This window comes from Zalophus californianus, chromosome X, assembly GCF_009762305.2.
Source record: "Zalophus californianus isolate mZalCal1 chromosome X, mZalCal1.pri.v2, whole genome shotgun sequence".
Classification (NCBI taxonomy): Eukaryota; Metazoa; Chordata; class Mammalia; order Carnivora; family Otariidae; genus Zalophus; species Zalophus californianus.
Genome location: NC_045612.1, coordinates 111,729,367 through 111,743,058, shown reverse-complemented (window position 1 = coordinate 111,743,058; position 13,692 = coordinate 111,729,367). Strand labels below are relative to the sequence as shown.

Genomic DNA, 13,692 nt, shown 5'->3' with positions numbered 1-13,692 from the left:
AAATTACCCTCCCCCACACTTCCTCATCCAAAAGTGGGGGGAATGGAGTTTGAACAGAACATCTGTGGACAAAATGAAAGATAAATGGTCTTTTCAGGCAAATGTCTGAAAAAGGGATCTTTTATAGCCAAACAGAATACTATTGCATGCATCGCCATGGTTAAGTAGAGGATCAACAATACTTTCATAATGGCCTTTTATTTTAGCACATTCTATTTTTATGGGTAGAATTATGATTTCAACACACCCATTCATAATTCATCATATAATTATTTGCATATATATCTTTTGACACAGATTTAATGTCCTTTTGCCAGCCACGTCTTGAATTCAAATTTAAACTATTAAGTGCACTAAGATTGTCTCGGTGCAAGTAATGCTAAAGGAGAGTGGATAAAAAGAAATATTTCTTATCTGCCAAAAGAAACGACCTACAAAAGAACAGACCTATACGTGGCTTACTGGAGAAAAGATACCTGGCTTGTTTATTTCCCCTGTTGAAAGACTTCTTCAGGTTAAAACAGTTATCTGATTAAGACTACATCCTATGCTCTTTGCTGATGGTTTGTTCAACTTCCATTCACTCAACCAGTATTTATTGAGCACTTCCTCTGTACTAGGCCTTGTTCTAGGCAGAAGATGAAACAGTGCATAAAATAGACAGAATTCCTCTTTCATGCCATTTATATTTGGAGGGAAAACTGGGTAATAAACAAGAAATATAAGTACTTTTAGTAATGCTGAGTGCTAAGGAGAGAAGTGAAGCAGGAAGGGAAACAGGAAGTAGTGAGGGCAATGAGAATAATAATTTTAGATAGGGAAGCCTGGGAAGAATTTACTAAAAAGGAAGCATTTGAGTTACAATCTGAAGAAGTTAAGGGAGTAACCCACAACAACATCTGAGCAAAGAACAACTCAGACAAAGGGAACAGCAAGAGTAAAGCCCTAAGATGGGCCTTTGCATGCTCTAGCTATGGCAAGTGTGGCTGGAACAAAGTTAGCAAGGGTAGGGGCAGGAGACAAAGGGGCCAGGCCATACAGGGCCTTCAAGGCCATTGCAAGGATTTCAGCATTCAAATTCAGAGTGGGATGAGAAGCCAGTTGAAAGTTTTGTGTAGAGGAATGACATGATTCAAATCATATTGTAACGAGATCACTCTGGCTCTTCTGTTAAAAATAAGGTAAGAACAGAGGCACAGAGGACAGTGAGGAAGGGTAATCCAGGTAAGGGATGGTGGTAGCTCAGACCAGGGTGCTACTAGTAGAGGTAGTAAGAAAAAGTCATATTGTAAACATATATTTAAGACAGAGCTGATATAACTTGCTGGTGGACTGGCTGTGGGATGTAAGAGAGGAGTTAAGGTTGACTTCAAGATTCTGGATGGGAACTCCTCTGGGGGTGGGGGGAAAGGAATTGCTATTTACTAAGGGATAGAAGACAGGAGAGGAGCAGATTGGTTAATGGGTGGTGGATATCATAAGCTCAGTTTTGTACACATAAAATCTATTGAGTTAGGAAAACTGCAGCTCAGTCAAGAAGTCCTAGCTAACGATATGAAGTCATACATTACCAAAGATCAGTGTTTGTAGATATTCTTAGGGAGAAAGTTCAAAGAACTTTTGCCCAGATGTTCACTACAATAAACAGAAAGTATTAGTGAGGGCATTAAAAAGATTTCATTGAGGGGCACCTGGGTGGCTCAGTCGGTTAAGCATCTTGGTTTCAGCTCAGGTCGTGATTGCAGGGTCCTGGGATCAAGCCCCACGTCATGCTCCTCACTCAGCAGGGAGTCTGCTTGAGGATTTCTCTCCCTCTCCCTCTCCCTCTGCCCTTCCCCCTGCTCGTGCTCACTCTCTCTCTCTCTCTGTGTATAATTAAATAAATCTTTTTAAAAAAGATTTTATTAAATGATAATTTAAGAAATAAGGTAAAAATACATTTTCAAGGCAGTTAATCTTCACAAATGCTTACAAAGGGAATCTATTTTTGGTGGTCAATAAGCATTATGAGCTTATGCTTTAAATACACATACACACTCACACACACATACACAGACACTCACACACTCACCCTACTCCAAACACATAAAAGGTAATGATCAGGGTCAAAAGCAAGAGCTAGTCTCCAAGTACCAGAAAAAAGAACAAAATTGTTCAGTGTTAAATGGGAACTAAAGCCACATAGCTGGTCGGCTCTGAGTCCAGAAAGAGATAAAGATGGCTGGGAGTCCGCTGTAATGGGTGTCAGGGAACAAATGACCTGCAGCCATGTCAGGAAACTGAGGATTGACTTCACTGAGTGAAACCAAATGGGAGAGCAAGCAGAGCTTCCTCGCCCATGAGTAAGGAGGTTGAATAAAAAACAGCCACTGACCAGAGCTCTGACTTGTACTTGGGTGATTCTTTCCTTACTAAATACAAATTATGGAAAATCCACAAAAGCACTTAAAATGAATTTTGAAATAACAACAGGATGATTAAGAACAGTGGATAGTCAAAAGAGCCAATACCAACAAAACATCCTGGATATGTAAAATATAGTCAGTGAAATAAACACTCTACAAATAGGATAAACCTAAAACTGGATGCAATAAGAGAGAGAATTAGGAAATTAGAAGACATCAGAATGAATTTATCTAAAAAGCATTGCAGAAATATGAAAGTATAAAAAATATGAAAAATATATGGTTGATAAATTGAGAGGTGTCAACATATGTCTAGAAGGAAAAAAAAGAGACTGCTAAAGACCATTTGAAAACATAATGCCTGAGAACGTTCAGAATTAAAGCAATAATACCTTCAAGGACAACACAATGAATGTGAAATAGGATTATTTAAGAGAAATTATAACTTATACAATTGCAGAATATCAGGGATAAAGAGAAAAATATTTTAAAAGCTACTGAGAGACTAAAGACAACTTGTGACAAATGACAAAGTAGCCACAGATGTCTTCAGAGTAGCAATAAATGCCAAAAGAAAATAAAGTAATATATTCAAATTGCTGAGGGAAAATGATTTTCAACTCAATATTCTATGCCCAGCTAGGCTATTATTCAAGAGTGAAGGCTTTTAATATTTTCAAACATAAAAATCTAGAAGAGCTTGCTACTCACAGACTGTTATGAAAGAACTTCTAAAGGATATATACTTGAACATGAACCTGGAAGAAGGATGATCTAAAGCTAATAAGAAAAACACAAAAATAAAATATATTGTAAATTTCCACTGTCATGAGAAAAGTATTCATCATCATGAAAGCAAAGATTCCAGGCCTCTCTTTTTTTTTCAGTCATAGCACCTTATATGATCTGCTGTGTTAGCCATTATAGTCATGGGTCTGTTCTTAATGTCTTGCTTATGTGAAATTTTTCATGATATCATTAGAAACTGAAAAAAAAAGTGATACCGATTGTCATTCAGAATGAAGAATTCCATCAGTTCTACTAGAAAAGACTATACAGGATTATAAATTTGCACATCAGGAGTGCCTAATCGCTGATGACATGAGGAAACCTTCACTATCAGTAGCTTATTTATGCATATGAACAATTTTTAATATAAGTTTGTAAGGACTCTTTTGAATATGAGGCTTTTTCAGGGGTCCCCAAGATCACCCAAATGTTCTGTGATTCACTAGAAAGACTCACAAGACTCAGCATGTAGTTCTACCCACAGCTAAGATTTACTACAGTGACACAGCATGGAGGTATAGTCAAAGCAGTAAGGAAAAAAGACACCTATGGGATCTGGAGAAATCTATGTGCAGGCTTCCTATGCTTTCTCCTTGTGACAGATCATGTGGAGTGCATTCTCACTCAAGCAGCAAAAATGCAGTCACGTGTATATTGTCTCTGCCCAGGAAAGCCCATTAAAGACTCAGCACTGAAGACTTTTATTGGATTGGTCATAGAGACATCCTCTGTCTAGCAACTACAAAAATTCTAGATTCCCCAAAGAAAAACAGGTGTTTAGTCCCTGGGTGGGCAAAACAGTCTTGTTGCTTAGTGAAGCTCATGTCAGTTATAGGGAACTGTTCACCAGCCAAGTTCCCGGATGATAGCTGAGGGCCAACCTTGCAAGCAGGCCCCTCTGAGATAGCAGCCTGAAGCCTGCTGTATTAATTCTCTTCTAGAGACCTATTTCCTTAACTGTAATTTTCATTGCTTTCCCTATTACTTTCAAAAGCATATACTATGGACTCTGAAAAACAAACTGAGAGTTCTAGAGGGGAGGGGGGGATGGGTTAGCCTGGTGATGGGTATTAAAGAGGGCACGTATTGAATGGAGCACTGGGTGTTATATGCAAACAATGAATCATGGAACACTACATCAAAAACTAGTGATGTAATGTATGGTGATTAACATAACATAATAAAAAAAAGCATATACAGTTGACCCTTGAACAACGCGGGTTATTCACTTATATGTGAACTGTATGGGTCCATTTATATGTGGGTTTTTTTCAATAAATATATTGGAAAAATTTTTAGAGATTTGTGACAATTTGAAAAAAAACTCACAGGCAAACCACATCGCCTAGAAATACTGAAAAATAATAAGAAAAATTTAGGTATTGTTGTAAGTATACAGTACATAATACATATAACATATAAAATATAAAGTTAATCAACTGTTCACATTATCAGTAAGATTTCCAGTCAACAGTAGGTTAAGCTGTTTAACAGTAGGCTATTAATAGTTAAGTTTTGGGGGGAGTCAAAAGTTATATGGTTGGTGCCCCTAGCTCCCCACCTTGTTGAAGGCTCAACTGTAGTTCAATTCATTTTTTTATTTTAGAAAATGTCACACGGAAAAATAATAAAATCTCTTAAGATAATTTCATTGTAGTATTTGTAATATTTACAAAAGACATCTATGGCTTTGCTTCTTTGAATGTTGGATAAATCTATATTGCGTGCCTGGGAGTTCTTGAGTTTCAACAGTATGTACACTGATTATACTCTGCAATCACGCTCAGTATAAAAACATCTATGGGGAAAGAAAAGATAATCTTATTATAAAGAAAGCCTGGAGAGCATAAAATATATTTTTGTGTAGATTTTAAAGTAGACCTCCAGGATCTAAGAAATAGCATGCAAAAGGCATAGGACGTACTTATATAACTCAATTCTTTCAAGTTGTCTGTTATACATATAGCTCCCTAAAAATAAACCACCCCCACCTTTGTCATTTTTAAGAATAATGAACTGTAAGATTGTAATGAGTACTTGTGGAAACACGAAAGGAAAAAAAAACAATCAGTAATTTTATAGACAAACAATTTAGGGAAAATAAATCTGTGTAAATTACCTATACTTGAGCACACTAGCCTGAGTTATTATTTGAGCTCTTATTTTGAAACAAAGTGCACTCAAGAGAATCAACACAGCATAACAGGTTTTATCTTTTGTTTCCTCTCCAAAATTGATTATGAATTTCTGTAGCCATGTGTCCAGCAAAGTTTTGTAAACACACACACACCACGTACAAACATGTTTCTATTGCTTTAAAGGTAATTATTTCTGGGTTACGCTGTACATCAGCAATTTATCTGTTCCTCATCTTTAGGACTGGTATCCATCCGTAATACCATATTCATGAGAATTAAGTAAACCATATACAAAACAAGAAAATTACTATAAGTAGAATGTTATTTTATGAACAAAGATACCAAATAAGAAAGTATGTCACAGAATACAAATGTATTGTATAAAACCAAGACCAGCGAGTTTTATGTAAGCAAAATCCAATTACCCCTTATAGGCATACCCTTCTAAAGAGATAGAAGATTTTGTTACCTAAAATTCATTTTGAAGGAGTATCTGTGAATTGAAATTACACATGCTATCTCTGTACCCTGTTAGCTACCTAATCATGAGAACATAATTAACCTCATTATACCACTGAACAACAATGTAGCTTAGTAGACTGACTAGAACCAGTGATTTGTAGTCATTGAAAGCTAGACCAGTCAATACAGTTGTGGGTTTTTCTCTTAAAACATTAGGCTTTTCTGGTACTTAGCATAAGAGCAGACAGGCGGGTTTAGCTGAGATGGTTGTTTAGCTAGGCAAGTATGGTGGAGAGAGCATGGTTCAATATAATGATTATAATGATGTCTCATGAAAACTAAGTGAGGAAAAAAAAAGGCACAAAAGGGTGGTAAGGCCGATGAATTGGATTCCTCAATGAAGATTTTCTAAAAATGACTGGGTTGGAGCTATTGGACTACATAAAATGTCAATAATAGAGGCAGTGGTTGGGGCATGCTTAAGATAACAAACCTGGTCATGGGGATGGGTAGCTGAGGAGAGGAAAAGTAAAAATCATTGGAGATGAGGTACTAACATGACTTACACGAAGATTACTTCCCAGTCCTAGTAACAGAAGTAGGTATGACAAGAAAATATTCATTCAAGTGCTGGTGGCTTATGGAAAGGAATGAACTTCAAAGTAACAAGTGAGAGTCCTATTTGCCTGACTACTTCATAAGCCCTTGTGAGAATCAAATGAGATATTGCCTGGGAAAGCACAATAAACCTGTAAAAAAAAAAAAAAGGGTAAAAAATAGTACTGTATATATGTAAGAGTCCTGAGTTTCACCAGTGCTTCCTGCTCTGCTTTCTCTGCCTACAAAAGAAAGACAACGATAATATCCTCTCCCGCTTCATGGTTGATTAGAAAGTTAAGTGACATGATCTATATGAATTTGTTTTGAGTCTTTGGAAAAAGAAAGTACTTTCTCTGACCTGGGTTCAGAGTCATTGTTCAGCTCTTGAGAGTTCTGTGCAGCATTCTGGCACTGCGGATGGCACCCCGAGTGTCAAATAACATTCTTCCCGTCCTTTGATTTCAGACATTTCAGCAGTCCTCACTGCAGCACAAATCAAAGAAGAAAAACAAAGGTAAGAAAAGGAAGTGAAATGAAATGAAATGAAATGAAATGAAATGAAATGAAATGAAATGAAATGAAATGAAATGAAATATATAGCTGCTTAGTTTGCACTGTGATAATCAGCATACTTCACGCATCCTCTCTTGCCTGAGCCCATTGTGGTTCAGAAGATCACAAACCCCTAGCAAGAACTGCCAAGACCAGCTTCTCTTTCAGGTCAATTATGATGAAGGGGTACCTTTTACAATAAATGGTCTTGACTGTTTTTGAGACTGGGATTACATACTCCTGATTCCATTGCATGTCACTTAGGTGGGGGAAAAAGTATTAAAGATTTCCATAGTTTTCTATTCTGATACAGTGTAAAAATAAGAATTTTTAAGGTTAAGTACCTAGACCTATCTTTATGAGCTATAGAGTAATCTTCTACCTTCACACTTGTGTAAAATTTAAAGAGCATTTTTACCTACTATGATCTTTAGGTCCTATAGCTGGCAAGAGCAAAAGACGAATTTCTTGCAAAGATCTTGGCCGGGGTGACTGTGAAGGTTGGCTTTGGAAAAAGAAAGATGCAAAGAGTTATTTTTCACAGAAATGGAAGAAATATTGGTTTGTCCTAAAGGATGCATCCCTATATTGGTATATTAATGAGGAGGTAAGACAGAGGGTTTTGTTTTCTCATCCATTTTTCTGTCTTTAACCCAAAGAATCACCATTTGAGGACTTAAAATTTAAAATCATATAACCACCTTAATCCTTATTTGGGAGAGTTCTGCTAGTTATTTTTTAATCTGCCTTCTTAAAATGATTGCATTTTGGGGTTCTGGAAAGATAGTTGTCTCAATTATTCAAATGTGGCAACATATCTAAAACACAACACAGATAAAATTCTGTGTATCTAATTCAAAATTCCAAACTAATTCCAGCAATAGCTTAACTAGAAGGATTATACATGGAATTTGAAATAGATTTTTTTTAAATGTCTCACTTTTGCTCAAAGTTTTAAAATTTTTTCTGTTTTCTTGGGGGAAGGAAGTTATTTAATAATTTAAGTAAATTAAGAGCACATGAATTTGTTTTTCTTAAAGAATACATGAACTGGGAGACTAGTTTTGAAAATCTGCAAGTGTTCATTTCATTTGGCTCATTCGAGGGGTGGGGAAGGGCAGTGTATATAGTATATTTAAATTGTTCTTATGATTTCCTGTTTCATTTGCAGTAAACAGATCTTTATCCAGAGTAGTTATATCATAACCTACCACAAGAGTATACCTTATTCGTTGATATTTCTTTGACTCTGCATTTATTTTCATTCTTTTGCCATACCCATCTATCAGTTGACCTTATTAAGATATTTTTTTACAATAATTCCTATTGTTAACTTGTTTTCTCAAAAAATGGACATGGTTTAATATAGTGTGCTGGCTAAATAGTCTTACAGGAATACTGTCATGTTAAGACATTCATCAATTTGCATTTGAAGATTAATTTTTGAAATATAATTTAACAACGTAATTATGCTTATTATTATAACATAAAATGTCTAGAGGAGTTATGTTTGTTATGGTTAAGAGAATAGACTTAACCCACGTGAGTTACTAAGCATCAGTTTCCTCATTTGCTAAAAGGGGGAGTAATAATAGTACCTAGCTCACTTGGCTATCGTATGGATGAAATGAATCAGTTCATGTAAAGCCCACTTAGAACAATGGCTGGCATACACTCAGTACTCAGTAGTATGCTGTTAGTAATATTTTTCAAATTGACCTCTTATTTCATTTGTAAAATCTTAAAGTAACATTTTGCTGTTTAATATAAATGCCTATATTATATAGAAGGATTTGGTTATTTTCTGCACTTTTGATATTATTTGTGCCAATCACACAATTACCTAAAAAGTCTTCTATTTCACTAAGTATATCTTATTTTAGATATAAAAAACAATTTTACCAATATTTTCACTTAACATATATCAAATACTTTTTATATGCCCACCAAAGAGTATCAAAATATAGTCTTCGTTTCTCTTTAAGTTCACTTGTAGATTTGTCTGCTATATGCTATATTATATTCTATCTTTCAAAATTTAAGTGATAAAAAACTGAGACCCTTTTTTATTGAACAGTAGCTAAGTTTCAGAGTTGTGACTGTGTTAGCCTTGTGAGAAGTGAATGAATAATTCCATAGTATATATTATAAGAATAACTTAGTGTGATTTTTTAGGAGAAATGTAAAAATCCCTTATCACATCATTATAGGAAAATCATATCTACCCCAAAAATATTTTAAATTGTTCAAAATTTAGAATTTTTAAGTTAAAGACATCAAGGTTGGTATAGCAGATGTCAAAGTTGAAAAAGAGATTTGAAACTATTGTGTTTACCCCAAGGTTGGAAGAAAAAAATACTCACATATTGGAAAATATTGAAAAAGTTATAATACTCTCTTTTTTATAATATACATTTCAGTCACTATCAGTAATAATCAGATTTTTATTAAGTTTTACATTTATACATACATACTGAAAGAATTGAGAATCTGTATTTTTTTTCCTTGAGATAGCAGATGGGGGTGTAATCTCACTTGAACTTGATATGTAAGGAGCCATGGACTGATAACAGCACAGATCGAAGTTTGGGGGAGTAAAAGTCTGAGGAGCTTGGTCATGACCATGAAAGGGACAACAACAATGAAAGGATTTAGCCAAAGGTAGTCTTAGCCTAGTTGGAATGACTTGTATCAAACATAACATTTTGGGTAATTCTCCTATCTTGTTTTTCCTTGCCACATTAGAGCTCTAGAGGAGGATTTTATGGATTTCATTCAATTGTCCAAGTAGAAAATGACTTTTATATATATAGCATTCATAGCAAGGTAGATATTTGAAGATCAAATTAACTTATTTCATTTATAAAATCTTGAATACACAGCATATTTATTTTTTAATTTTATTTTATTATGTTATGTTAATCACCATACATTACATCATTTGTTTTTGATGTAGTGATCCACGATTCCTTGTTTTCATATAACACCCAGTGCTCCATGCAGTACGTGCCCTCCTTAATACCCATCACCGGGCTAACCCATCCCCCCACCCCCCTCCCCTCTAGAACCCTCAGTTTGTTTCTCAGAGTCCATAGTCTCTCATGGTTCATCTCTCCCTCCGATTCCCCCCCTTCATTTTTCCCTTCCTTCTCCTAATGCCCTCCATGCTATCTCCTATGTTACACAAATAAGTGAAACCATATGATAATTGACTTTCTCTGCTTGACTTATTTCACTTAGCATAATCTCCTCCAGTCCCATCCATGTTGATGTAAAAGTTGGGTATTCATCCTTTCTGATGGCCGAGTAATATTCCATTGTATATATGGACCACATCTTCTTTATCCATTCGTCTGTTGAAGGGCATCTCGGCTCTTTCCATAGTTTGGCTGTTGTGGACATTGCAGCTACAAACATTGGGGTGCATATGGCCCTTCTTTTCACTACATCTGTGTCTTTGGGGTAAATACCCAGGAGTGCAATTGCTGGGTCATAGGGTACTCTATTTTTAATTTTTTGAAGCACCTCCACACTGTTTTCCAAAGTGGCTGTACCAACTTGCATTCCCACCAACGGTGTAAGAGGGTTCCCCTTTCTCCACAACCTCTCCAACATTTGTTGTTTCTTGCCTTGTCAATTTCTGCCATTCTAACTGGTGTAAGGTGGTATCTCAATGTGGTTTTGATTTGAATTTCCCTGATGGCTAATGATGATGAACATTTTTTCATTACACAGCATATTTAATTCAGGTTTGATAAAAGATTTTTTGGAGGCAGAAAAGGAATTGAATTAGTAAACTTCAATGTATTTTACATCTGAACATTAAAAATTATAGAAAATTATGAATGGTGAATGTGGACTGAAGCTATTTTATATGTTATGGAAGTATATATACATTCTGGTGAGAAAATTACTTATAAAGCATGTTTCACTTTGACAATTTAAAGAATTTTCTATCTTCATTCTAATATAAGGAGTTTTCAAAATTTCTGTGTATATCTTAATTTGTAGTATTCTAAATGTTCAAAGTATATCTTTAATTTAAAGGAATATAACAAATAAGAGTGGAATTCTAATCTCTAAAATGTCAAATTTAAGAAATTAAATGAACAGATTTATTAGTATAAATTTTTAAGGCATAGTTATATAGTATTATCAGCTTCAACACTTTGTGTATAATACCCTAAATAAGAGTGTTGCCTCTTCAGGATGAAAAAGCAGAAGGATTCATCAGTCTGCCTGAATTTAAAATCGATAGAGCCAGTGAATGCCGCAAGAAATAGTAAGTTGATTTTATCTGGGGAGAGGGAGAGAAAGGAAGGGGGGTTGTTTTGTTTAGTTTTGTTTTGTTTTTTAATTTGTAGCTTTTAAATTATAGGTTGCTTGTCTAATGCTTTCAAATTGAGATAATAAGAAAACAGTTTTGTGGGCAGAAAATTGAATTTTTTAGTGATTTCTGTCATCATGGCAGAAGCATTATATATGTGAACTCGGGTTAGATGTTGAGGTAATTTTACCCATAAAAATTATTTGGTTCTAACTTATTTCCCAATTTGAAATAAAATAAGTGTACTTTGTTTCCTTTTACAGTGCATTCAAAGCCTGTCATCCTAAAATCAAAAGCTTTTATTTTGCTGCTGAGCATCTTGATGATATGAACAGGTAAAATGTTACTTAAATTTCAAAGCACTTAGAAAGTCAGTTAGGCTTAGAATTCTAAGCTTTCCACATTAATATTAGAGAATAATGTCACTGTGATCGATCAGTTTAAAATAAAATGGACTCAGGCATAGCTGCATCTAGCCTTAGCTAATTTCAGAGAACAGCATTTTAAAGATCAAAATAAACTTGTTGACTGTTTATCAAGTTTACCAAAAATGGGCCTGAATCCATATATAGACAAAAAAAAAAAAAAATCCACTGTAAAAAAAAATTTTTTTTAAGTCCATTTCAAGAATGTGTCTTCAGATTTATTTCCAGGTGGGGGGAAAAGATAATCACCCCCCAAAAAACTAACTTTTCCATGTGCTGAGTGTTTATGGCACAACATCCATCTCAATTATTCAGTCCTAAGCAAAGTTAGTGTTTCTTTTTGTCGTCTTTCTTCTATCAGTGGAAAAGATTATACTGCCAAGTGACTAGATGGCTACATGGTTATTTGGGGCTGCTGGGAGGAAGTGAGAAATATATATTTTTTTACATATACATATTATATATATATGTGTGTGTGTGTGTGTATATATATGTGTATATATATATATATATATATGTATGTATGTATATATTCCCATCATCTACAACATTCTGCTCCAGGTTTCCACTTTAGCTTTTATGAATTTGATGCTTTCTTCCTTTTCCTTCCTTTCCCCTCTCTCATTTCTAGAGTCAGAGAAACTAGATTTAAGATTCAGATTTTTCCTTTTCACAGGTCTTCCACAGGTCTTCCATATGACCTATATAACTTGCCAACAGTTAGGGAGAGGCAGCATAGCATAGTGATTAAGAGCATAGACTTTAGAACCAGACTGTCCAAATCCCAGCTGTCGTGCTTACTAGCTGTGTGACCTTGGCTATAGAACTGGACCAATTTATGCCAGGTATTGGCCCCTTGAAAAAGATGGACATAATAACCGTCTCCACCCAGGGGACTATTGTGAGGAGCAAATGAGCACACATAAAGGGCTTAGAATAGTCCCTGTTCAATTGTAAGTGTTATTTAAGTGTTTGCTGGCAATATATATTCCTTTTATATACTTTGGACTCTTAGCCCATTTACCTTTCTTTGTGTATCTCCTAAAAATTTAGTATCCAGATATTTTTTTTAAGATTTCTTTATTTATTTGAGAGACAGCAGGGTGGGCAGAGGGAGACGGAAAGTCTGAGGCCGACTCTGCACTGAGTGCGGAGCCCCATGCGGGGCTCAGTCTCACCACCCTGACATCATGACCTGAGCTAAAACCAACACTTGGACGTTTAACTGACTGAGCCACCCAGGCGCCCCAGTATCCAGATATTTTTAGGCACAAAATGGTACAACTTTATAAATGCGCTTGAGCACACTAAATGAGCACTTGATATGCTTTTATAAATAATCGTTGTTTTTTGACACGTGGGAGTAAAGGCACGGTTTGTCCAAAGCAAGGAAATGAATACAAGGAAATGGCAAACAAGTGTTCAAAACACTTGATAAAATATGTTATTATTGGGACGCCTGGGTGGCTCAGTGGGCTAAGTGTCTGCCTTCGGCTCGGGTCATGGTGCCAGGGTCCTGGGATCGAGCCCCGCATCGGGCTCCCTGCTCAGCGGGGAGCCTGCTTCTCCCTCTCCCTCTCCCCAGCTTGTGTTCCCTCTCTCTGTCAAATAAATAAATAAAATCTTTTAAAAATATATGTTATTATTAATAAGGGAACTAAGTCTTTCTTGTACTTGCCATAATCTTCTTTTGATTTATGTTACCATTTTTGAAATTTCACACTAGGCAATTAGAACTTGGAGAGCCTTTTCTCCTTAATTTGTTCTCAAAATGAAAATGTTCATTCACATGCTCATGGGGTGAGGGGGCAGGTTGTAATGCTCTATTTTGTGTTTTAATAATTTTATAATTCTACTATTCTAGTTACTCACTATCTTTTTTATCGCATGTTGAGCTTAGTGCCCTTGGGATGAATATGAAATGTTTACATCATGACCAAACAGAATTAGTGGTAAAAATGAGCATTATCCCATCTTACAAGATGGATACACTA

General features: G+C 35.5%; 1 protein-coding gene across 5 annotated transcripts in view; it reads left to right on the top strand.

Annotated features, from left to right (window-relative positions):
- Positions 1-13,692, top strand: part of CNKSR2 (connector enhancer of kinase suppressor of Ras 2) — a 278,274-nt gene that overhangs the window by 209,345 nt on the left and 55,237 nt on the right. For all 5 annotated transcript variants that reach the window (XM_035725691.1, XM_035725694.1, XM_035725693.1 and 2 more), the window contains 4 exons: positions 6,860-6,908; positions 7,381-7,553; positions 11,155-11,228; positions 11,537-11,608. In XM_035725691.1, the coding sequence (XP_035581584.1) occupies positions 6,860-6,908; positions 7,381-7,553; positions 11,155-11,228; positions 11,537-11,608 (368 nt within the window). The remainder of the gene's footprint in view (positions 1-6,859; positions 6,909-7,380; positions 7,554-11,154; positions 11,229-11,536; positions 11,609-13,692) is intronic.